General features: G+C 44.3%; 2 protein-coding genes across 4 annotated transcripts in view; both read right to left on the reverse strand.

Moving 5' to 3' along the window:
- foxo3b (forkhead box O3b) overlaps nucleotides 1-575 on the reverse strand; it is a 37,415-nt gene extending 36,840 nt beyond the window's left edge. The window contains exon 1 of one of the 2 annotated variants that reach the window (XM_037448657.2): nucleotides 235-575. The gene's annotated coding sequence lies outside the window, so the exon portion shown is untranslated. Of the gene's footprint in view, nucleotides 1-230 lie in introns of both variants that reach the window. The other variant, XM_037448658.2, reaches the window with a different exon arrangement.
- Nucleotides 576-3,039: 2,464 nt separating this feature from the next.
- Nucleotides 3,040-25,013, reverse strand: afg1lb (AFG1 like ATPase b). 2 transcript variants are annotated; one of them, XM_062559560.1, is made up of 13 exons: nucleotides 24,890-25,013; nucleotides 24,370-24,659; nucleotides 20,906-20,963; nucleotides 20,714-20,815; nucleotides 20,333-20,460; nucleotides 17,017-17,116; nucleotides 14,077-14,135; nucleotides 6,818-6,900; nucleotides 6,022-6,092; nucleotides 5,252-5,352; nucleotides 4,370-4,510; nucleotides 4,067-4,174; nucleotides 3,040-3,711 (listed from the first exon to the last, which is right to left on the reverse strand). In XM_062559560.1, exons 1-13 carry the CDS (start codon nucleotides 25,002-25,004, stop codon nucleotides 3,559-3,561), a joined length of 1,509 nt encoding a protein of 502 aa, XP_062415544.1. In that variant the 5' UTR covers nucleotides 25,005-25,013; the 3' UTR covers nucleotides 3,040-3,558. The 2 variants fall into 2 exon arrangements, with proteins under 2 accessions (XP_062415544.1, XP_037304736.2); XM_037448839.2 differs by having other exon boundaries at nucleotides 24,361-24,659.
- Between the last annotated feature and the right edge of the window lie 261 nt (nucleotides 25,014-25,274).

Raw genomic sequence — 25,274 nt, forward strand, 5'->3', positions numbered from 1 at the left:
AAAATAACGTGGATTCAAATCGAGGCAATTCGCCTCCCTGCGCGTGGAGTTATTCTTAAACACTATAGGTTTACGATTAGAAGCCCTACGCAAAAAACAACAACAACCCGTCCTGGTGCAAGCGTCTGAATCCACCCACTGGAGTCCGATGGCTGAGGAGAAAGTGCTCAAAGCTCATCACCATCCCTCTTGGGAAATAAATCCCCCTCTCAATGCTTTAAATGACATACCTACCACGGCCAGTTATGTGCTGCGTGGAGCCGACAACAATATAAAAAGAAAAGAAAAAGAAGAGAAAAAAAAGCCCCCGAAGAGAGATCAGACCCCGGGTCGTTCACAGACACGTCCAGATGCCATCTTGACTCTTTCCTCCTTCGCTCCGCGATGCCGGGACGCGCACAAAGTACGCAGCGCGAGTCAGTGTCGATGCAGAATAAAAAAGGCTGCCACCTCACTCCGGGTTACTACTGTATCTCCGCGCAGCGTGCGCGCGCGCACACATTCATACACTCACGCGCACACGTTCACACGCGTGCAGACACGTACATGCATACGCAAACACGCGCATGGAAGTCTAATGAAGGGCCAGCCCCCTGGATACTGCGCATGGGATCGCCTTTTAAAGAGACACTACAGTCCAACAGGACGGAGCTGGGACACGTCTTGACATGTTGGTGACATTTAGTTTTTTTCATTATTTTTATTTCAGAAAGTTTTTTTTTTTTTTACCGAGGGGGCACAATGAACCACTGATGTTGTGTTACACATTTGCTGTGCTATACTTTATACTTTAAGAATCCATTTAGTACTTTTTTAAGCTACTAAGAAAGTAAGAGGTAAGTAAGAACACCTGCCATTATCAATTAATCAATAAAAAAAAGGAAATGTTCATAACCGTTTCCGAGAGGCCAAGTTGAGCTATTTTATTCTGAAAGGCCATAATGTAATTTCTTAATGACTAAATTTGTATCTGTGCGTGTATGTGTATTAAAATATGTTTCATGTATTTGTTACTGACATGACGGTGCTTTAAAACATGTGATAGCATCACCTGCTCTGACTTTAGCTTTAACCTGCAGTGCCACTCAGACGTTTGGACACATTTTCTCATTCAATTCATTGACCACGTGTGTCCCCCACGTTGTATGATCGCGTCACCCTCTTGTTGATTGATGATGGTGCCTTTTAATCAGCGCACCAGTTTGTCAATCAGGACCTTCACGGTGCCCAGACCCCGCCCCCCTTTCTGAAGCCTTTCCCACCTAGATCAGCATGACGTCATCCCCTTCATTAACCAGAGCTGAGGGGAGAAATCCTAGATGCTCCTCCATCCTGTAAGTGATGTTCCGGACCCCCCCCCCCCCCTCTCCCACTCCCCGTCCCACTGATCTAAAGAGCCTCCTCCAGGTCTCCTTTGTTTCGAGGGCTGCCATGCAAGGTGCGCGTGTAGCATGCGCGCGCTCGTGATATATGTGCTGGAATGCGCGTTCGCAGCTGATCGTGTTAAAATATCCCTTCTAAATGACTTCATGGATTTATTTTATGTGTATGATACTTCTATGCATGTGGTCTTTGCGTCTGGACCATTTGACATCACAACGATATATAATATAAATTCAGGATAACATAGTGGTTATAGTTAGTTGACAATTATTGCAGTTTTATTTCCTTTTGTCCTTATTTCCATGATCTCTCAAATAGTCGCACATTCTTGTGTTCAGTGACTTCCATTCAACCAGGGAGACTGGCCCAGAACACACACGCTCATGCACAGAGTCTGGAGCCATGTGCACGGTACAGGATTACAGCCAGAGAGTCAGTGGCTGTGCCACATAGTGCGTGCTGCTTTTTGTTCCCCTTCACATCAAAGAGAATACCTGATGCAGCAGTTTGTCTCCCACAGAGAACTATAGAGTTAACCGCTCACTGCATGTACAGCGGGAGGTTATGGTGTCTGAGAATGTGTGTGTGTGTGCAGAAATCTGTTGTGTAGCCAACTGTATCCGCCCCAAGATTATTTTAAGTGTTTTTTTAATATATTGTTTTTAGTAATTATTCAGAAAAGAATTGGATTTGTTTTATTTCCTTTTAAACAAAAAATAAGCAGACCTGTAGAGTTTGAAACTATTTTTAAATCTGTCTGTAAAAAATCCCATTGCTATTGTTTCTGTACATGGGGCTGCCTGCAGTATTCTTTTTGAAGAGTTCAACCCCTTTACTTCAAGAGCACCGGCTTTTGATTGTTGAGTGCATCCCGTCGAGCGCCCCCTCATTGTCTCAACTCTGTTGGGATATTCTTAGTTTCGTACCTGCACATTTAAGTTCGTAGGCTTGTTATAACTGTTTTTTCGAGCTGTTCGTGGTCACATGAAGCCAGACGTGCACCATCGATACCCTGCTGCAGTGTCCCTGGCATTTGACCACTATATTTCACACCAAGGTAAGATGGCACCACCTTAGATACCACTTTAAGAGCCATAGCGTAGTGTTGCTGCAGGACCCATTCATATGCAGACATGTGCATGCATCCGTGCACACACCCACACACTGAGCCAATTGCTGTCCCTTAAATGTAATAAGATGTAATCTTTACTCTGGGGTGCTGCTTGGTGTAAACCCAATATCTTCTATAATGCGCATGGTTTTGAATGATGTAGGTGTTGCTGGCTGTTGTGACTGTAGTTATCATGGGCTGGACCAGGCTAGAATGGTGCACTATAATGACCTCATCCTTAGATGGACGCAATAACAAACCTCGTAGCAATTGGTTGCGCTCTGCTGCCACCTACAGTCAATCAGCAGGAATCTCCACAACGACACACACAAAGTATCTGCCCATTGTAACCATAGATGAAAAATTCAGATGTTCCAATGTAAATGTTGTTTGTCATATATATTTAGAATCCTAAAACACAGAAACAGAAATTCTTTTACCTTAATAAAATTGTGAAGTATCAAATACGTCTGTAAGGCTCCAGTATATATACACACACACACATTTCTTTTGTAGCATTACAAAAAACAAATAGGAAAGGCTCCTCCAATATGGAATCATTTAATATGAATACCAATTTTCTTATTCCACAATCCTCACATCTTTTACACTTAAAAGAAACATCTACATTTTGTAACTGTGGTGAAGTTTGTGTCTGTCTTACGTTTTAAAATCACGGACCAGAGAACAAAATGGATCTGAAAAACAATTCCCACATTTGTCCACTAGAGGGAGGTAGCCAACTGCTTTGAGGGACACTGTCCCAGTGAAGCGAGAACACCCGTTTCCCTTGTAGTTTGAACATGTCGGGGAAATATTCCACAAGGGGGAGAGAGCACTCCTCTTAGAAGGGGACCAAACAGTAAAACGCTACAACACACATGCATGAGATCAGGGGAAGTCGGATCTAAATCCAAAACAGGAATCATTTTTTTGTTGTTGCAATATTTAGTGCGGATATCAAGTCTTTTTTTTCCCCCCTGCTGATTCTGAACTTCTCTTGAGTAGCATTCAGAGTCGGTGAGGCACTGCGTTGTCCGGAGGTGTATGTGATTACGAGGCGGTCAGCCGTGGGTGTTGCTGGGTTTCTTGCTGTGACTGCGGTCTCCCGTCATCCAGTAGGACTCACTTTGCATCTCCGTCAGTCTGGAGACGGTCCGTTGGAAGGCAAAGATCTCCTCCTCGGCTGTGAACAGTGTGAGGCGCTCGGCGGCCTCCTGAGGAGAGGAGCAAACACCAGTGTGAATGGCTGACACACTCAAAATCAAACTCAAAATCAAAGTCATTTCGGTTAGAGGAACGGGATAGGGGTGAGTCAATCTTCAGACCCCCAACGTTATGTGTTTGTATGACCTTTATTCAAATTAAAGTGCAGCTAACTATGACGGCAAGTGAACTGAAAAGTAGGAACTGAAAGGAGGTCTATGTACTTTACGTATGCATTTCATTCTATTTAATGTCATCTGCGACCATCAGTCTGAAATAAACCTATATATCGTTTAAACAGGGAAGTGATTTACAGATGTTGTGGTTTTTATCGTTGGTGATGGGAAGTGATGGTTCTAGTTTTACCCCGCTGAGGCCCAGGTCATCCAGTAGTTGTCTGTCCCTCTCATCGTCCCCTCCGGTGTGGACAAACAGCCGCTCTAGAGGCGAAGCTGCCAGCAGCACCACTCTCACCTGGGGCCATGCAGGGGGATAACGGAGCCAGAGCAATGTCCCACTTATTGATCATTTCTCTATTATTAATGATTAAAACAAAGACACATGCAGCACATAGGTGGCTCCTAAACATATGTGCATCCGTGCGATGACCTTACTGTGCTGCATTTTGGCTGATCCAAAACCACACACACTTTCAATTGGATGGAGCACCTTGTTGTCGTAGAAGTTGTCGATGAGGGTGGTGAAGCGCCTGGCCTGGTCCTTCAGGGTCAGCGTCAGGACCGGAACGTGGCGAATGAATACGGTGTCAAAGAGCCGCGCCATTTCCAGGTAGTCACCGGCCCCCAGAGGCTGAGGAACAAGTGAGCGCGTTACAAGCGCTTCTGAACCACATCGCGGGTACGGCACAACGGGTGTTGCAGTACGGCTGCATCAACTGTATGATGGGGCACCGTGTGCAAACAGCCCTCGGGCCGATGTTCAGACCCCGTCCTTGGTGCTGTGCCATTCAGGATGAGTGCTCTCAAAATGAAAGTGGAGATGCCAACGGGCGGCATGTCGTCGGATGGAGGAGGAAGCCTTGAAGCTTAGATGCCTGCAAAAGCTCACCGCTGTCCATCAGGCTTGAGACTTGAACGCGCACAGGCAGATTGATGTACCGCGCTGCTTTATTTGAGACACAACAGGCCGAACCATTCACTAAATCGTCAATAGACTGCTTTTTGACATTGAGCAGAAAATGGGACTGGGATTGAGGGAAGGTGATTCATTTTAAGAGCACTGGCTCGGACAATAAGTACACACAGGCGGGAAGAAACGGCATAATAAAGTGGCAAGAGAAGTGCTTTGAATTTGAGCAGTTTTGATTAGTGGATCTTGTCTGTGAGAATGAACTGTGTCGGTGTGTCTGTGTGTGGGAGTGTGCGTGTAAGTAAACTCTGTGCGCCCTTCCTGCGTTGGAACTGCACCTTTACTGCAATTACTCATGTATGTCTTTTTCTTGTAACAGGACAAATGTTGAGGACAACTATGCTAATTATCAGTTTTGTTTTACGATTAGAGAATTCTGAGAAACCAGGACGAAAGACTCACTTTGCCACACAGCTCATCAAAACTACAGTCAGCGATGGAGCCACAGGTCTTTTCCAAAGTCACGTCTCTCCCCAGAACTGTGAGCAACCGAGGGCCTGTAACTATGGAAACACACACCCAATAATATAAATATCGTCAAATTGTACAGCTTTTTTCATCACATTAACAGTTGGATCCTACTAAGAAATTAATAAATCTAAAACATGGGTCAAATCCTCCTCATTTCCTCCCTCTTTTATTAACTCAATAGGCAGGTTTCACAGGTTTCCTACAGAGTTTTTAGATGTATCAGTACACGAAAAAACAGTTGTAGTCAATTTGTAAAATTAAAATGTATCCGGAAAAAAACTAAGAAATGGATGATTTGTTACGTTTCGGAGAAATTGGCTGTAGAGATGACTACCTTTCTCCACTTACTGCGTTCAAATTGGCGTTACACCCGGCAACCATATCGCAGTGCAGACAGAAGCTCCATCTACTCTGGTCTCTAGTAGCTCCCCCTGAGCTGGCCAACCATTCAGCTCGCCCGTTAACGCAGACTTCTGCTGTTAGGAGCGCGATCCTCTCGCTTATGAGTCCATGCGTCAACTTTTATGTTTAAAAGCCTTTTTTTCAAATAATCCCACTTTGCATCAAGTCATTTGTCTGCCATCACTGAACAAGGTGTGTTCAAAGAGTGTTATCGATTTGGCATAAGAGACAGTTACTGACGGACACACACACAGACACACACACAGTATGAAGGTGGCGCTCCTCGTTAACTTCCCTACCGCTCTTTTGACTCGAGGCCAGCTCCTCAAACAGCGCATCCAGGCAGGCCGCCGCACCAGGCTCCCCCGAGCTGAACAAGACACACACGCGGCACAACGGAGAAGACAAAAAGGAAAGGAAATTAATAATGTTGAAGTGGCCACATCAAACGATGGCGGAAAAGAGTGCGCTGGAGGATGGGTACTTAGCTTTTCACTCCATCGGTTAAAAAAAATAGGATGTCGGGGCTCTAAACCTGAGCATTAGCCTGTGAATACACGTCAAATGAGATTGTATAGAGCGCGTGTTTGTGTCTGTTATCGGGATTGTGTTTTAACTCAATGTAAAAATGCGTGTTGTGCTCTATTTACATACAGTGAAAAGACGAAAGCACTTGAAAGCTCCAATACAGCGATGAGCCACAGCAGTGCCATTCATACCTCGTTCCTAACAGCGTGCGTGTAATGACGGAGATAGAAAGCTACCTTTTAAATCTCTACCTTTTTCTCGTGTTCTATTGATTCCTCTTTCCTCTTTTCATGGATCTCTTGTGGTAATGAAGGTCTTTATACATCTCAGAGATTGTTTCTCCCCATTTATCTATCTGTTTGCCTTCTCTTTCTGCCCTTAAAAAAAAAAAATCTCGATGATGTGCTAAAACATTTTGTGTGTGTGTCTGTGTGTGTGTGTGTGTGTGAATGCGTGTGTGCATGTTGTGGATGCAAGTTAATGTTGACTCTTTACCAGACCTCGGCTCAGGTTTAGAGTTGAGCTGGATGCATTATGAGTGTGTGTGTGTGTGTGTGTGTGTCGTACAGGTAGTAGAGTTTTCTGGCTGCAGCCCTGTTCAGCCTCCTGTAGTCGGTACCCGAGTCGAGGCGGACGGTGTGGCAGTGCTCCTGCACACGCACACACATCAAAACAAAACACGAGACATACAGTGGGACATATGAAAAGTCACTCATATTCATAGTAAATATTAAAAGTAAGCCAGTCTATATTTAAAAGCAATGCTTGAAGGAAAGACTTTTCTACATTCTGTATTTTTATTGTAGCAAAGTATAAATAACAGAACATACATAAGTTTACAATACACTTGTTTTGTATAGTTAATTTGATTTTTTTTTCATTTAAATTATAAATACTCTTTATAATGTTCTGTTTTTTCTCCACACACCCACCTGCATTTATTGAAATGGTCTATTTTACATTTTTTCTCAAAAAATACAATCCAACAATGCTTTTGGTTTTCCTCAACACTTCCCTTCCTTCAGTCAGAAGACCAGAGACCCATACACCCATTGGCTCCCCCTGATGATGAAAATCATAAATAACGGGAGTTTTTATATCCGGCTTTGGTAACAGACCATTTTTTATTATTATATCATATCATATGATCATGGAATATGCAATACCACCAACTTGTGCCTCTAAGTACTTCTGTTATTTCAGTGTGGCATCGAATTTCACTCAAATTCAGTGATTTGGGTGATTGTGATTGGGTTTCATGTTTGGACTTTTTTGTGTGATTAATTTCTTGTAGTAATATATATTAAAAACTTAGTAATCTAACTTAAGGCAATTTGTTGTTGGGAGTATTGAACATATGGAAAAAAAAATAGTGAAAATGTGCACGATTTGAAGGAAATAAACCCTGGAGGTTAAATGCTGTTTTCCCGTTCCGATCGATCACCTCGTGGAAATCAGTATGTGCAGAGGTGTCCATTTGTTATTCTTAACATGGCAAACTTTAGTCCGCGACGGCATTATAAAAACACTTCTCTACTGCTCATCTGTCGAGGACAAAGAGCAAATAAGAAAAAAAAAAAGTTAACAGATTCAACAGCAAGTCACTACCATGACGCTTCTTTGTGGTTTATTGAGCCGATCTATTGTTCCTGCAGCCATTCAAGTGCGGCTTGAACTTGTGATGCAGAGTTCAAACTTTTCCACATAGTGTAAAACGTCAACAGGATTCATGTCAGGGAGTGCACCACAAACTATAATCATCATCTCCGCCATTCTATCAAAGAGAAGAAAGGAATTGAATATCATCCCATCAAAGCCGGCTGACTGAGTAACGACAGCTCAGGGAAATTATGAAATCAGCGAATTTTACCACGGGCCCTCTTAAGCTGCAGGATAATTAGCAATCATCACAAAGCAAGGGGACGGAAATACTCTATTCTTCTCCGCTGTCAACTTTTTATCTCCGTGTCCGCTCACACAAACGGGGTTCCCACTCTGAGCCAATTGGCTGAATCAGGCTTAATAACAACCTGACAAACCCGCCCTCCCCCACGCACAATAGGGAGGTGTCATTTCATCAACCTGCCGTGACCCCGCCAACGGGTAAATAGTCCCTCAGAGTCGGCGGAAAAGAAAAAGAAGAAGAAGAAGAAAAAAAAAACTTGTCACTATCGCAGCCACATCATTAGAGTCTCAGTTTGTCTTTTTCTTCCGACCATCTCCACGGACGTCTCCACCGGCCGTAGAAGGCGGCGGATGCATTTCGCCTCGACGGCGAAGACGAGGCGCAAATACGATACGAGAGGGGGAAAGACGGGAGGAAACACAATCAGCGGTGATGATTCCATTGGTTATTAATCAGATAGGGCCGAGGCCTCGCAGGTCATTACTTGATTATCCGTCTTGAGGGGATTGTCAAGTTCTCACTCCTCCAAGATTTCATCCGCCTACGCATTGTGATCCCCCCCACCCCCTCTCACCCCCTCCCCCATCACGCTCCTCTCACAGACTCACTCAGTCTAGTTGGCCACTTAGTGTCTCCCACTCGGCTTATTCTGTATATATCGTGCTGTACAGCAGGAGAGCAACAATGGGATGTGTAGCTATCTATCTACCCTTTCATATACGCTGTAGTTGAAGTCACTTTACCAACATCAAATCTAAATGATGCTCAGTGAATTCACTTTCTCCAATACGCTAAAGCCTGTGTTGACTTTTGTCATTCTAAGGATGTCGCTAGTGGCTCAAGATGAATAATAAATAATGAAAGTTGAAGTGAAGTCCAACTGAATTGAACTCACAAATAAATTGTTGAGTTGATCAACAAAACCTGATTTGACAGAAACTTCATAATGGACCGATTGCCCCTCCAAAAAGTAACTGCATCGAAACTGGCTAATTTACTTTTTTTACCTTCTCAAAAGATAATGTAATATTTTCATAGCAAATGGAATATTTGGGGGTTTTGAACCACTGGTAGCACGATAAAAGCAATCTGTAGTAGTCCCATTGAGCATTTTTCAAGGGCATTTCTCAATTATTTCAACGCTAATTAAAAAATGAAAAAATTGGTACAGAAATAAACCAACGGTCCCTTCTTTTTGTACGAGTGGTGTGAAAACAAGTCCCGTACGCAGCCGGCCCACTGAAAAGCAGCGTGGAAGAATTAAGAGTTCCACCATGCTCGCCCGACTGCGTTATCACAAACTCACGGACACAAGAGGGGCTGAAGAGAGAGAGAGATGACAGACATGAGAATCACAGTCTCTTTGGAAGAAAGTCACCCAAACACATGTAGCTCCAATCATGTCATTGTCCAAGCTGTCCACTGCTCTCTGTGGACAGCCGCTTAGCATAAAAACAGAGTGGCTTTTTCTTTTTTTTCTTCTTGTCACTGCCCCCCCCCCGCTGCGCCTGCTCCCTCTACACGCCATATCTTTCTCTGTCCTTTACTCCTCAAAAAGTTGCTTTTGAGTTTTTCAAAGAGCGCGGTGCTATTGAGCTGCAACAAAAGCCAAGGATAGCTGACTATTGGGCCCTGATGAGGTCCACTCCCTCATTACCCGGCAGCAGAAAACATTTGATGCTTTTTTTTGTTTGGCCCAGAGAATTGACCAGGCCTCAAAGAAATGCGGGGTGGGAAGGCTGAAAAAGAGACGAAGGGGGTGGGGGTGGGGGGTGGAGGGTGGAGGGGGAGGAGGGGAAAGGTTGTCGTCCATTCAACCATGTGTGTCTTACAGCCTTGTGTGGAAGGACAGAAGAAAAGAGGGAGGGAGGGAGGGATGGAGGGGTCGAGAGAGAGACGGGGGAGAAAAGAGAGAAAGCTTAAAACACTGCCTTTATGCCGGCAAGTTCTGGACGACTCTTCTGACATCAAAGTGTTTTCAGTAACTCGGGAGCTGCTGTGTGTGTGTGTGTGTGGTTGTGTGTGCGAGTGGTGGGGGTATCTAGTGATTTTATTCATTTTTGGGCAGCCGGGGTGGAGGGAGGGGAGAGGGTGGGGGGGAGGGGGGTACGTGACAATGTGAACACCCTAATTACACCTAATGATCTATTCCCTTAAAGTGTGACCGCCTTGGGCCAGCCACGGTTTGTTCTGAGAGGTCGTTCTCACAACCTCCCCCTGCCTCGGCTGCTCCTCTTGGGGAAACATCTTTTGAGTTGTAGGCCCCACCTTTGGTGACCCAGGACCCCACTGGACCCCCCACCCTCAACCCCTCTCTCCAGCTCCAATGGGGCCCGAAACCAGACCGCCCCGATTCTGTGTGGAGTCGTCGCCACCTGCACCGGGCCAACGGAGGCGAAAACTACCTTCGCCGCCTGAGGGGGAAACGCCTCAGGCGCTGAACTACGCCAATGGCTACTGGACTCTAGTGCGGCATCGACTCGATCAACCTTCAGAGGAGCTCTTCACAAACTCGCGTCCCTTTCCATAAGCGGTCCGATTAGCGATGGACTGTTGAGAAATACAGCAGTACTCGAGACACCCTCGACTGTCGTCTTCCTTCCGTCCAAATAGCCCCCCTTTCTGTTGGAAATGAAAGAGCAGCGGGCTGATTTAGAGCCGCTGGCCTCAAGCAGAGACCTCAGATGCTTTATGAGTTTCAATCTGCAACAAAACGGTGAAACTGTGTTATTGTATGTTAAGTATTCCCAACAACTCCAACAGAGTGACACATCTTGCATCTTAATTAGGTGATTCATTTTTACTACTGTTTTAATAATCCACACTTTAAATTACCAATCTCTTTTCTTTATTTTGATTTATTTGTTTTTGCCCGCCACTAAAATTCATTTCACTTCATTTCAGTCGTCTTATGCGAGTACTAATATCACCAACAATCTATTACAGACATAAAAAACCCTGCTTGTGCTCCTGTAAACGAGTTTATCTTCACAAAAAGAGAATCTCTTTCCATTCACAACATCTGGAAAGCATTTGTCTATTTTCATAATATTACAAATGTGACAACAAGGCAGAACCTGGAGACGAGCGGGCTGATCAGGAGTCGGACAGACTCCGCATGTGGAAACGGTTTTAAATACACATGCTAATGAGGCCCAGCGATGGCGACGTCTCTGAATTAAGCGTTGCCTTCACATTGCAGGTGGTCTGCTTCACAAATGAACACATACTGGAGCGGGTGAAGCACCTCGTGCTGGATCAAACACACGTGCACATGCACACACTTAGAGTAAAACATCAGTTATGTGGCAGGTAAACGGATCGATCCCAAATCAAGCGATAAATACAGAGCCGGAATTAATTCATTGTGATCAAACGGAGAAAAACTGGATTTGCCCAACTGTTCAGTTTTGCAGAGGCGAGGCACTAATATGAAAGAGTGAGGTACGCCCTCGAGGCATAATGAGAGTGGCACTGCCCCGCCATTAAACGCTGTGGAAGACAACGAGAGTCATCAAATATCAACATTCATTTGATTTGAACTGGCAGGCTCTTTACAGGCAGTCCTTCTCACCAAGGTCTTCATTGGAGGACCACAGCCCTCTCAGTCTTCACTTTCCTTTCTTTATCATCCCGCTTTTATTTATATATTTTTTATCTCATCAGCAACCGCAGAGCACACAGCAATTATTAACAATGACACAAAAAAAGGGGAAGGAGAGCGGATCAAAAGAAAGGTTAAAAACAGCCGGAAACACAGATACTCGAAATGGCCTCAGGGTTGTTGTCATGTTTTCCTCCCCTCGGTAGCATTGTAAAGTCACTATTCTGCTACCAAAATACAGAGACCTGACCTTGGGTAAGTAAAGCCAGCAAGCAGGGATAGTAATAGAATAAAGAGCGGGGATGGAGGGCTAGAGAGAGGATGGGCGGCGAGAAGTGGAGTGGAGAGGGAGGACAGTTTGTGAGAGAGAAAGAGTGTCTTAGTTACAATACTCGCGGTATCCATTAAAAAAAAGCCCTTAAACCCTGTTTTTTGCCGAACTCTGAGGTTTGCCATGGCTACAAAGAAGAAAAAAAAGCCTCAACAACTGAATAGGTTTTTCTGATGTAGTCTACACAGAGACACTAAAAGGACAAGAAATGACAAATGACTGAGTGGATGGACAAACTAGAAAAGGTACTAAAAATCGAAGAAGCAGTCAGAGACTTTTAGGTTTAGGAAGAACATTTCTACTCGATTGAACTATTTCCTATTGCTAAGGTAAAGGAAACTAGATAACTTAGGGGGATGGGGGATTTGAGAGGAAAGGGGGTCCAAACTACCCAGAAGTCAATAGTTAAACAGAGACGTCAACCCAGGCGGACACAAGCAGCAGATTAACCTCTCGCACTCCAGCTCAGGTGATAGGGAGGAGAGGTCAGAGGCTATTTTTTTACTCTTTTTTTTTTTTTAAACACCCTCATTCACTCCGTCGCCCCGCTATAGAAGCACACATACGAGCGCGGCATCGTGGAGGAGGACCCGCACCGCCGGGCCCTGCGAGCATTAATTCAATCCATCAAGGGTCAGCTAGTTAGCGGCGTGACCTCGCTAAAACACGCTTTAACTTCACAGGACCGGTCCGCGCACCCCCAAAAAAACCCCAGACCCCCAAAAACCAGATGGCCTCACAAAGGGGAACATGGAACCCTGAAAGAGAGGAGGTGGTTCGGGGCAGAAAGGGACAACAGGCATTCAGGACCTTGATAAGGGTGGATTAGAGAGGGCAAGGGTGCTGCCGGAAGGGTGGGTGGGGAGCAGCGTGACTCCAAGTCCCCCCCCCCCCCCTCAGTTATAGTGCGCTTACGTTGGTGTGTGTGTGTGTGTGTGTGTGTGTGTGTTTGAAGATAAAGTGGAGCTCTGATGACCATGAAACTGGCACAGTTCAACTATGGTGTTGTTGTCAAAGCATTAGTGCTTCACTATTATTATTTAAATGTTAAAATCATGTAGCGGTCATATTTTATTTTTGGGAAAAATCTAATCCAAAAACCAAAATAACAAAACATATTGGTAGAGGTGTAATCCTTGTGTTTATTGTAATGACATGTTTTTATTGTTTAATAAGTCATTCGTCTGAAATGAAAGTAGCACATTATCATTTTTAACTTCAGTAACAACAGATGGTTTTTCTACTGTATTATATTGGTGTAATTCAGCGAGACCTTTGCTGAAAACGTGCATGTCTGTAAAGAGAATGTCTTTACACACATTATAGATTACCTTGCTTTGCTTTAAGTCAGTATTTCTAACATACAGTCTAAGAATATACGGTACGTTTGTGGCCTGATACACTTCACATGGATATTGCTTGCCATTACTATTTAGACTAAATACCAATAAAAGGTGCAAGAATGCTGCCCTCATCTGTTGCAAAATGCATGACAAGAAATTATTATGCAATTATTTATGATCATGATCACTCCAAACACATCAATGATCATCTGAGATGCAGGCGGGATAATGGTGCTACCTGCTTAAATTGCAAAGTAGATTTTTTGCTGGAAATGCTAACCACTGCCTCGCTCATCCCCCCCCCCCCCCCTTTACTTTTGAAATGCAAGCAGTCTGGGTCAGTCACTCAGCCCATCCGCCTGTCCCTCTTTCACATTACCTGTGCTCCCTCACTCCCTTTCCATCTTCCTCTACCTTTCTCCCCGAGTCTTTCAGCGTGCCCTGGTATGATCAAAGACAGCTTTGTGACACTGCGCGAGGCGCACAACATCAAACCACTAAACACCAACTTGCAAGACGGAAACAGAGGGATGAGGCGCACATGCAACGGTGTGTGTGCGCGCGCGTGTGTGTGTGTGTGTGTTTGTGATAGACAAATGAATTAATCAACCAGACAAGAGAGAGGGGTGACTTTGTCTCTACCTTTAGCACGTCGATGAAAGGTAGGAAGGTGTCCCTCTGAAGTCCGTTTTTGTACAGATCTGAAAGAGGAGGGAGGGCTTGTATTAGAGCTGCTGTTTAGCCTCCTAATAATGTCATTCCCCCGCCGCAGATTGGCAGATAAAGTGGCTTTTGATGAACTGAAGGATGGGTGGGGAGGCACGACAAAAGGACTGGGACCAGGAGAGAAAAATGGATTTCTCTACCGGCAGCGGCAGCAACATAAAATTCATTACATTCCCAAACAATGGTGGCGGGAGAAAGGACTGTCGCCTTTTCAGCGCGGACAATGTCCACAGCAGCTCCCTGAATAGATGTTTCAATTAGCTCGGCTGGAACAAATTACATCTGAAGTAGCATCCCTGATAGACGGATAAAACAGATAGGGATTCACAGACTCACAAACACACACAGCGCGCACAAAGACACACACGCCCACGGACACACGGCGAGGCTTAAGCTTTCTCCGACTGAGACCGTAAACAAGCACTTGATGTTGATGTTTGGGCTCAAGCTTATTACAGACAGTAGACCCGGAGCCGAAGCACTCGTGGAAAACTCCGATTTTGCGGTGGACCCGGCTGTCCACGACACACGCGACTATTGCCAGGAAATAGTTCAAAACTTTCAGAAACCCCACCCCCCCCTTGTTTTTCCTTCCCGGTAAGAGTTCTTTCAGGAGACGCTCTGATGTCTGGGCAGTAAATGGGCAGCTGGAGACAGAGGACAGAAGCACAAACACTGGACAAAGCTTGCCAGCAAATTCACAGATGAATATCTTATATAGTGTGTGATGATCATCACTCAAAGTGTTGAATTGGTCAGTTGCTTTGTTTCCTGGAGCAGGGAGCTAGAGCCACATCCTGTCAATTTACACTTAGAGGTATAAAGCATAGCATATAAGCACATTTTCCAAAATGTCAAACTTTAATCTTTAATACAGTAAAAGGTGTAAGCTAAATAAAGCAGCCATGTTGTGTTTTAAAAGACTATCATGATAACCCCAGAGCGGGCGATGATGTGGACAAAGACACTTATTATTGGTTAAATGACTCAATGATTGAACCGCCTTTAATGTAAACTACATGTGATCCACTGCACCGAGGGTGTTCTACTCCAAAAAAACATACCATTCATTAATCTAACCCTACTAAAACTAATTAATCTCCTTTATCGTATAAGAACAATAAAATTCTACTTTAGCCGTTTTTTCCTAAATATCCCCTCCAAACACATCCAGGGCCGTTTGATACCGGGATCTCCACATCAATAAAGATGGGAAATGTATGCCTTTCATGTCCAGTTGTCTCCATTAACCATGTAATTAATACCAAGTAGCCTCTCTATCAAGTTTGCGTGGTTTTGGCGCTTTGTTCTTAATAGCTGGTAAGTATCAGAGCCGGCGTCTTTGTCCCACAGAGCCATCTTGCTGCCATCCACTTCTACCCACTCAAGACTTTGAGACAACAACAAGAAACAAAGACCTGAGATAGCACATTGTGCATTTACCTCCACCTTGATCACCGCCTTGCTCATTCTTCCTCCGGCCTTGCTGCACTGGCAGTAAATGCAACATCAAAGCTTGTTTAAGGGTTGTTGTGATGCCTCTAAAAGTGAGCGCTGTATCAAATGCTCAGAGCCTTTTTCCCTCGGCGTGTGGGCTGTTAACAGGACGTAGCTGGCGTGGTCTTGTGAAACTCAATTGATCCTTGCTGGAGCCAAGCACTTTGGAATAAATGAATTAAGTGAACATTAAGTGAATAATGTAGATGTATGCAAAGTAGCTGAATAATGTGCCGGCTTAAGAGGAGGCGAGGCCAACGTTGATTTTCCAGGAATATGAACTTGGTGTTTCAGCTGCAGGTAGATGGGGAGTGTCATCGCTAAAAGGACCTTCAGGATGAGGCATCGTTACTTCCTCCAAGGCTCCAAAGTTCATGCTTATATTAGTCGGAAAACGACTGTCTGGATCTTTTACCAATAATGTCGGGAGGGCGGCCCACGAACCGACGATACACCATTTTGGAGCAGATTGACCTTGCTGGGGGCCTGACCTCTTCTAGCCTGACAATGTTTCACTGCTGACATCAACCAAGATTTCCATAGATTTCCATTATTGAACTGGTAAAAGTCTTGACAGTAAGTAGTCTGTTGTTGCAAAAACAAATTTCATTTTGATTTTAAGCTAAAATCTGTACGTGCTTTCAAAAACGTATTTTTTTATTAACATTATTTTAACTTAATAGGGGGGAAATACCCTGCAGCTATAATTTGGTTTGTTACTTTTTCTGGCATAGACAGTCACGATAAAAAAAGGATAAGTGGACAATTGCCTTCATTTTCCCAATTCAGTATATTAATGGCATGAATTTGGCTGATCTGCATGCAAAAGAGAAAATAACCTTCTGTTCCATTATAACTCATTTTTATTATTAATGATTTGACAAATGAGTTGAAGGGCGTCTTTATGCATTTAAATTGTTACTTGGTGCTTGATTGTTAGTCAGCAACATATCAACAGATTAAAGAAGGTGTGAGTAATCAAGGCTGAAGGTCAGAGTTGGAGCGGGTTGCCCACTATGAACCGTCCGCATGTCAAAGCGTCGAGATACTGAATCCCAAAATGCTTCCGAAAGGCTCTGGCCGTGTGAAGGATTATTAGTTTACGTCCTGATGACGTACGCACGGATTGGAAGGCGACTAAAAAAACTCCCTGCAAGTCCATTCAACAATTCTAAGTGTCGTATTTGGTCAAAATGTACCTTATTTATTTGTAAGAATATCTTCAGATGTCGTCATTGAACTACTTAAGATTCTGCACCGTTATGTAAATGTCTTATAAGTTGGACTATGTGTTTGGTAACAAGAAAAGAATTCATTAGCAGTGCTGCTTTGATGCGCTTTGGGCACCAGTGGTCCTACCATCAGGGGGTCTGTTGGAGGTGGCCACCACCACCACTCCGGTCTTTAACAGCGTCTCAAACAGCTGCTTCAGGATCATGGCGTCGGCGATGTCGGTCACCTGGCAGAGTGGAACCAGAGAAGAAGAGAGACATTCATAAACTGTATAATTTACATAGTTACTGTGCAGCTAAGGTCAAACCGCGCCATCAATGCTCCACGTTGATTAGGGTCGTTCAGGTGTGCTCACTCCATCCTTTGTGTCTGGTCACGGCCCTTCACGCTGGCACGCATCCACACACACACCTACACACACATGCACACACCTACACACGCCCAAACCACTTGAATTGACTGCAAATGGTCACGAAGCGGCTTTTCTACTGAGGACAAGTAGCTGATGCATGGCAGCGGCCAGTGAGCTAATAAACTGAGGGGACGTGACGAGGTTTGAACGCAAGAAAACCAGTGGAAGAATAGGGATGAAAACTCTGTGATTCCAGATCAGGGGTCACGATGGCTGCTGAGGCCTCTATGCAAGTGACCGTACGAACTGCACACGGCTATTATACACAAATCCAATTCAACTTTTTCCATTGACATTATTTCCACGAGTCCACAATGAAAAATGGTCGTTGACAACACTGAGGCCGCTAAATGAAGAGCTCTGACCTTTGTAGTAGTGATCCGGTGCTCTCCCTTTTGTTGGTTATCACTCATCTCTCTGTTGTTCTTTTGCACAGTAGTCAAAGCAGTATGTACACGCCTGATTGAGCAGGATGTATGTTACGAGATGGGTGCATTGAAAAAGAATAGAATTATTTCTATTTCTATTTTTGCCCACAGCCCCCGTGCTAATTGTCATCTATACATACATCAATGTCACATTTCTCTTTCAATATGACACACACACATAGACTATATAACCTTCCCTTAGAAAGCATTATTTATTTTAGGAGAAATATTTCACAGAACACCATCCACATTTCCAGTTCCTTGGCTATTATCTTAATAACTGGGATGTCTTGAATAAAGGGAAGACGTGTGTCCCGCCCTCTCCTCTAACCCACTCTCCTGTATATAACAGGTACTTCTGATGGCTATACTCACGCCATATGCCTCTTTTCATACTGTGGAGAGTCTTCTGCTTTTGCATATTAGCCCCACTGCCCTTGCCAATACTTGATTAACATTTGTGTTAAAGCCTTGATTTTGCTGGGAGGAGGTGGCTAGGGGCATGAAATTAGTGTGTGTGTTGGTAATGAGAATCAACAGAAAGCCAAGGCTCGGTGTTGCTCTGAAGGGGCCCCCATTTCCTCCGACCGCAGGATTTTTATTTTCATTTCAAAAGAATCATTTAAAAAATGACCTTTTATACAACCTGGATTTGTTTATTCATGTGCCCTCAACATGGGCATAGTATGAGGGGCAATATTGATTGCTGAATGAGTTGGGGGAGAGGGGAAGAGAATGGGTACCCACAGAATGAGGAAGGTGGAGGGGACTGATGTAGCACTTGTGGAACACAAAAAATAATGGCGCAATCTCCGTCGGCCAATGCCGATATTTAAATGAGCATCCAATTACTCAAGCGGCTGTCAGTTTACAGCGAGGCACACGGGTGCCAAATTAAACCTCTTTTGATGTTACACCTCTTTATGTACACAACCTATGAGCAATTTGCCAGAGGTTGCACAGTGACCGAGGCCCTGAGACAATGACGCTCAAGCGGTTTCTTCTCACTCTCTCGCGTCTTACTTCCTCGCTCTCTTCCCGTCTTTCCATCTCGGACCTCTCAATGGCGAGTATTCATTAGGGGAGCAGGTTGGGGGCTGTAAAAGAAGGGGGGGGGGGGGCTACAAATTACTGATAATGGCACGGCGCTAATGAAGAGAATGGAGAAATGTCATTAGCATTTAAGAGGATAAGATCCATCTGACCCGCCGCCGCCGCCAGTCGCTTTCTAGCTCCACTCACTTAAGGAAGCGGGAGAGAGCGACTGATACCCAGAGCCTCATTTGCATGGCTGAGTGGACGAGGATGCTGATTGGTATAGACCCCCCCCACCCCCCCCACCGCCCCCCCCAAACACACCAACTCTCCCAACCTCGCCAGCCTCTTGTTTATGCATCACAAACAACGTGCACATGGCCGCTTGTTTCCCCTCCATTCACCGGCAGCAACAGTCGGCACGCGAGAAAAACAGCAAAGCCGGCGACGGCAAACAAAACAAATCAATGCGAACGCACAAACAGCGCGGCGGTTTAAAATGAGAAAGACGAGTGGATGAAAGGAGCAGCTCTTGATCCTTACAGATGCATAGAGAGTGATTAGAGAGAGCAAGCGCACCTTCTGTGACCTCTGACCTGCTGGCATTAACTGTAATGATGTCAGTGAGAGGAAGAACATTGTGCCGCTAACAGATGTGTTTGGCTGGGTAATAATGATGGAGCCCCGAAGCACACATCTGTCTCCCCTCAGTGAATGACCAGCTATCGGCTCTCTCTCCTTTTGACACCGGCGAGTGAAATAAGGACATGTCCTGCAACGCTAATGGCTGACGGTGCCTTGCATTTCTCTGAATGCTATTTTTAAAAACTACTGGCGACTCTGTTTTGACGGTTCGGGAGCATAAACTCGACGGAGTGCTGCGGTTACACCGTCATGACCAGGATGTGTTGTTCATCAATAATTGCATTAATCATATATTTACCAAATCACTATTTCACTTCATACTAAAGGAGAGAGAATGTTTTAACGTTACTTGAGGCCGTTTGCAATTTCTTAACATTGTTACATCCAAAAAGGCCACTAGGTGTCCCCAGTCCTGTTTTTGTGGGGTTATCGCCCAGTTGTTCAGACACTGGCTTTCATTTAATTAAAAACACTCAAACTCAGAATACAAGGAGGGCAAAATTCATTATTCTGATGCATCAAGAAAGAAAGGAAAGCGATAGAGCAGTTAATACTTTCCACGAGGAGACAAAATATTAAAAATCTAACTTCAGAATGATTCAATCTGTTATTTATATATGCCGCAATTCCTGTGGCATTCGACTAATTCTGGCTTTGTGTTCTAATCTCATATAATTTAATCAATATATTTAAAATAATGTTCATTATAACATTCTAAGCATTACCATTTATTTTCAATATAGATTTTTACTAGCAGTATATTTACCAGTATCACTTACATAGCACCAGTGTCAGAGTAGAACAGTTTAATAAACTGTATGCCTGTATGATGATGTGGTTTGCTACTCGCAACTAAAGAGCAGGTTTTAAGAACACACACAAAAACACACAGACACACACACACAGTAACAAACTCGCTCACCTGAAACTCATCAAAACACAACAGGCAAACTTCATTGCTGATCTCCATGGCAACCGGTAGTATGGGGTCAGAGGTGAACCTTTCCCCTAGCCTTCTTTTTGGCAGGCTTTGTTTCCTCCGATGTATCCCTTTAAGCAGTACACAAGTGTCAGGCACATCTTCAAGCACACCTGCATTGGCAACCCAGACCCAATGACAATACTGAATAAAGAGGTAATTTCAGTTGTATACATAATGGTAGACAATTAGCAGCGGGCTTCAGGACAAACAGAGGGATATAAATATAGGATTTGCGGCGCGCGAGGAGTCATTAACTTCTACGAAGTCAAGCTGGCAAATCTTCAGCAGTTAGAGCTGTGGAGGGGGGAGGATAATACTCACTTTTGTGGATCTCCAACATGAAGCCATTGAAGTGGACTCTCTTTTTACGAGTGCTTTCCACGTGGGAATAAAACATATCCATGAGCATGGTCTTCCCTGTGCCTGAGAGGGATTAAAGAAAAAGCAATTGTTCATCCTCCTTGTAGAATTTCGAGAACACCATGGTAATATGTATCTCTTTTGTGATCCTACCAACATCTCCATAGATGTAGAAGCCTTTGGGAGGTGGTGGTGGTGGAGAGGGTTCCTCCTTTGGGGAAAAAGATGGAAAAGAGAACTTGACGAAAGTATTTTTAAATTAAATATTTTAACAGCTGCTTGTCATCACAAACAATAGTGTAACGCAGTTTAATATAAATCACCCTGGTTATACAAAATAAATTCCTGATTTAAAGGACCAACCACTATAGCCGGTGACCTACATAAACTACGTCAGATTAATTTACATATAAGGCTGATCCATGGTTTAATAAACAAAGTATGCAGAGGCATTAAGCCACCACTACAGTGTGAGGTTTCACATTCTCCAGACTAGCCCACTGCAGGGGAGGAAGACAAAGGGGATCTAATCAACAAGACAAGCCAGGGTTCCCACGAAAGAAAAGCATCATCAGAGGAACAATGGGGGGATTTGTCAGACAAAACGGAGAGGACTGGATGAGGCTCCATACGAGATGGAGTGGACTTGTCTGTGCAGCCTGTTTAGCGCTGCTAATTGTGATACGGTACTGTTGCATTGAGGTGCTGCTGGAAGTCATTGTGCTGCCTGCCTCGTATGATCAAAAGGTCCCCGCTTTAAAAAAAAAAACCCGTCTTCTCTGTGACCAAGCTGAGAATATCAAGTATAGTGAAATATCTCTAAGCCATGAAAACACATGTGCACTCAGTTTAATCATGACATGCAATGCTAACTTGGAACATATTTGTATATAAGAGAAGAAATGATAATTGTTAAACACGGGGTCTATCAACAGTGCGGTCGAGAGGTGTCCATCTGTGTAACCGGGCAACGGTAAATAGCTTTGGAATTAACTAAGCACCAGATAGAAAGGTTTGTCCTCTTAAAATTCAATTTAGAAACTATTTTATGGAGACGGTAACCAGTGTCCACCGCTCAAGGAGCACTTGACTCTGGTAAATGCAGACAAAAGCCAATTGAAAACCAAATGAAAAAAAACAAACTTGTTACCCATCCTCGCTTTCTCGCTCTCCCTCTCGCTCTCCCTGCTCCTCCTCCCCCCCCCCCCCCCCCCCCTCCGCGTCGCCTGTCCTGTGCCGGAGTGAAATCCTGGAAGAGCAACAAGCCTTTCCTGTCTGCTCTGGCATAACAGTGTGTGACTTCTCCCTGACTTCCCAAGCTGCCCTCTGTCATGGCGGGGTAATTGTCAGCGGTTGCTGGAAGCCATTCTGCCACGGAAGAGTGGAGAAGGACAAGACTGTCCCACAGCCACTCTGTCTAGCTGAGCTCTGTGGCCTCGTCTGGCCTCCTGGAGGAGTATATAGACTGGCACGTGAGCGGAAAGTTCACAACTAGGACCATGATAAGTCACTTTTAGCTTTGAAATGACTTTAGGAAAACTTAGCTTAAACGTCTACAGCCAGAGACGTGATGTCTCTCAGTGAAACAGTCTCAGTGTCTCAGTGTCACGACCATCCCGCCAGTGTACAGGAGGACTCTGTGATGCAGGTCTGACTTGTAGAGAGCGGCTCCCTCCAAACAATGGCCCATTGTTAGCCGACCATCCGCAAAAACACGCCACGTCGGGTCAATATTAAGTCAATTGTATTCTCCTTACGGCCTTGGTCAGTTAGCGAGGACAATGGCGGCGCAACCAAAGGGAGAGCAGACACCAAAAGGACATTGGCATGACCTGATTCAAACCAGATGAATTGCATAAGTCCTCCAGTCAGAGTCTATGTGTGTGTGTGTGTGTGTGTGTGTGTGTGTGTGTGTGTGTGTGTGTGTGTGTGTGTGTGAGAGCGAATGAGGTGGAGAGGGGGGCGGTGGTGTTGATAGCCTGACACCAAAGTATTTGTCAGAGTCCCGAATCAAAAGCAAAAAGGACAAGAATGGCCCAGACAATGGGGATCCCCTCATTACTGCATGGAGATGGTGAGAGACTGAGAGGAGCGCCGGGACGGGCCCAGCGGGAGGTCTGCCCTGCTGCCTTCCAAAATCTCTGCCTAACCCTATTTGTCTGTGCCAGCCAACCAACAAAACAACTCCCACCACCGAATACTAGACAGTCAGTTCCCCTGACCTAAAAACTAACAGCAGCCCCGTACACTACGCCCTCCCAAAACTCACGTGCACAATACACTTCCCAGACCCCTACCCTCCCTTTGACCCGAGCCCCGTGGCCGCAGTCAGTGAGACGACTGGAGTGCAGCGGAGTGGACTCTGAGAAGACCTGCGTTAGACGTCAACAAGACTTTAGAACAGAAAGAGAGTCATGAAAGAGGACCTGGACCAAATCGATGCATCGCTCAAATGGTTAACATATAATCACTCACTATTTTCCAGTATTTTCACCTGTCAATTGTTTTACTGTGGGAGACTTCTTATCAAAAAGAAATCCCTTAACGCTAGAAAAAAAATGTTTCCACATCAGGGACACTATTTTTGTTTTGATATGCCAAATATCAATGATTTAAAAGAGCACAACATTTTAAGTGATCACTTTTGCTGAGTGTATATTATGTAGAGAATAGTGAGAGAGTGAATGGGTGCATGATTTCAAAAATTGGTTCAGTCAAGAGCACGAAAATTCATTGAACAGGATATAGTAGATTGACAAACTTTCTGTCTTTTTCTTGTAATTCCAACCAGAGTTTTCTCGTTGGTCACAGAGATGAAGCTGTTGGCCTACAGGTCCAGTGCCTCTCTGTGAGAACTGAGCAGACTCCGCCCACGAATTAAGACTTTTGCAGAAAACGAGCTGTTATGTGTACGGATGGTTTGGTCAAGGCTTTGATCTCGATTATGTAGGCCTGGTGGTCATGTAATGCTCGGTTTAATCTACAGATTGAAGATGAAAATAATCCCTTTCCCACACAAACGAGGACACTGTTGATTTTTTTTTCCAGAATTGTGCAACTTCATTGTACTTGTTTTGAAGACCAGTATCATGTAAAATATCTATCAATAAGGACTATTCAAAATCACAAGGTTAATTAAGCAAGTAACAATTGGTCGGCTCTATTACTGTGTTTCTATTGTAGAGTGTTAAAGATTTAATGATCAGATCAGAACACTTCCTTGTCTATAATGCATCTTAAAGATACTCCTGATGTGTTATAATCTCCTTATAACACTGTACGAGAAGAGTTATAACGCCTAATACCAAGTTTTATAACACATCACAATGCATTGTATCATGACTTATAGGGTAAAGTGGCATACAATTTTGTGATTGCTGCTCACTTACTGAGCAAGGATCATTGTCTATTATTCCCATTGTAGCTTTAAGTTAACTAAAGATGAATTGTACAACAATATGGGACTTGTTCTTGCATAGATTTAATGCCATTTATACTTGAACAAGGCTCACTCAGTGTAACTCTAATGGTATTATGATTATGATGCATGATCGGTGTGTGTAGAGTGGTTTATAGACATTGCAGCGTCATAGAAAGCGTTACCATACCTCCTTTACCTCAGTAGCAGATCCCTTGTTTTCAGCTGCTGTTACGTGGGACCCTTCCTCATCCGTCAACTGATCTTTGGAGCTCGGCCCGGGTGGAGGTGAATTTAAGTAGATGCTGTTGCTGTAGTTCTCCATGGTGTGCTGCAGCTGAGCCAGGCGTTGGAGAACATGTTTCTGCTGAGCATCTTTCCTCAGCGACCCACACTTCACAAGGAGACCATAGTGTCCCCTGAAGGCACAGGTATCTGCTGTGGGGGGCTCCGAGGAGGAACTGGATGATGTCCTCCAACTAGTATAACCTTGAGGCATTATAGCAAAAGCACGCTGTTAAATATGACACAAAGCTTACACCAATCCTCATTCGACACACAGTGAGAGGCAATTAAACAGCTGATTGGAAATAGAAGTCGATTCCAAAAGGTTATGGACGATGTAACTTCGAGTCAGTTACCCAGGAAGAGGGTTTAATAGACGATATCCCCCCCAACCTGAAACCTATTGACCCCTAATATAACGGAAAGCCACGAACCGTTTCCAGAAGAAATAGATGACAGTCGGTAAATGGTCCTCGGGGACAGAAAACTGTCTCTGAGAAAAATAAACAGTGAGTATCTGGAGGCTGCGGGGAGCATGCACGCCGCCATGATGTTTCAAAATGCCCAAAACTTTATTGACAATCCTTTGACCAAAATGAATCACATGACAAGCATGACAGTCTTGAACACAGTTTAAATCCAATATTATCGTATTTTCTATCAATATATTTAAATAAAATAGTGTAATTAACGGGGAATTCTAAGGAAAACAAACGGTTGCACATTTTGGCCGAAAATCTCTGTTGTTTATTTTGTAATATAAAATATGTATTAATCCAATACCTATTCTGCTTGTCGTTTTCCACGTTAAGTGTCTTT

This window comes from Pungitius pungitius, chromosome 20 (assembly GCF_949316345.1).
Source record: "Pungitius pungitius chromosome 20, fPunPun2.1, whole genome shotgun sequence".
In the NCBI taxonomy this organism is placed as follows: Eukaryota; Metazoa; Chordata; class Actinopteri; order Perciformes; family Gasterosteidae; genus Pungitius; species Pungitius pungitius.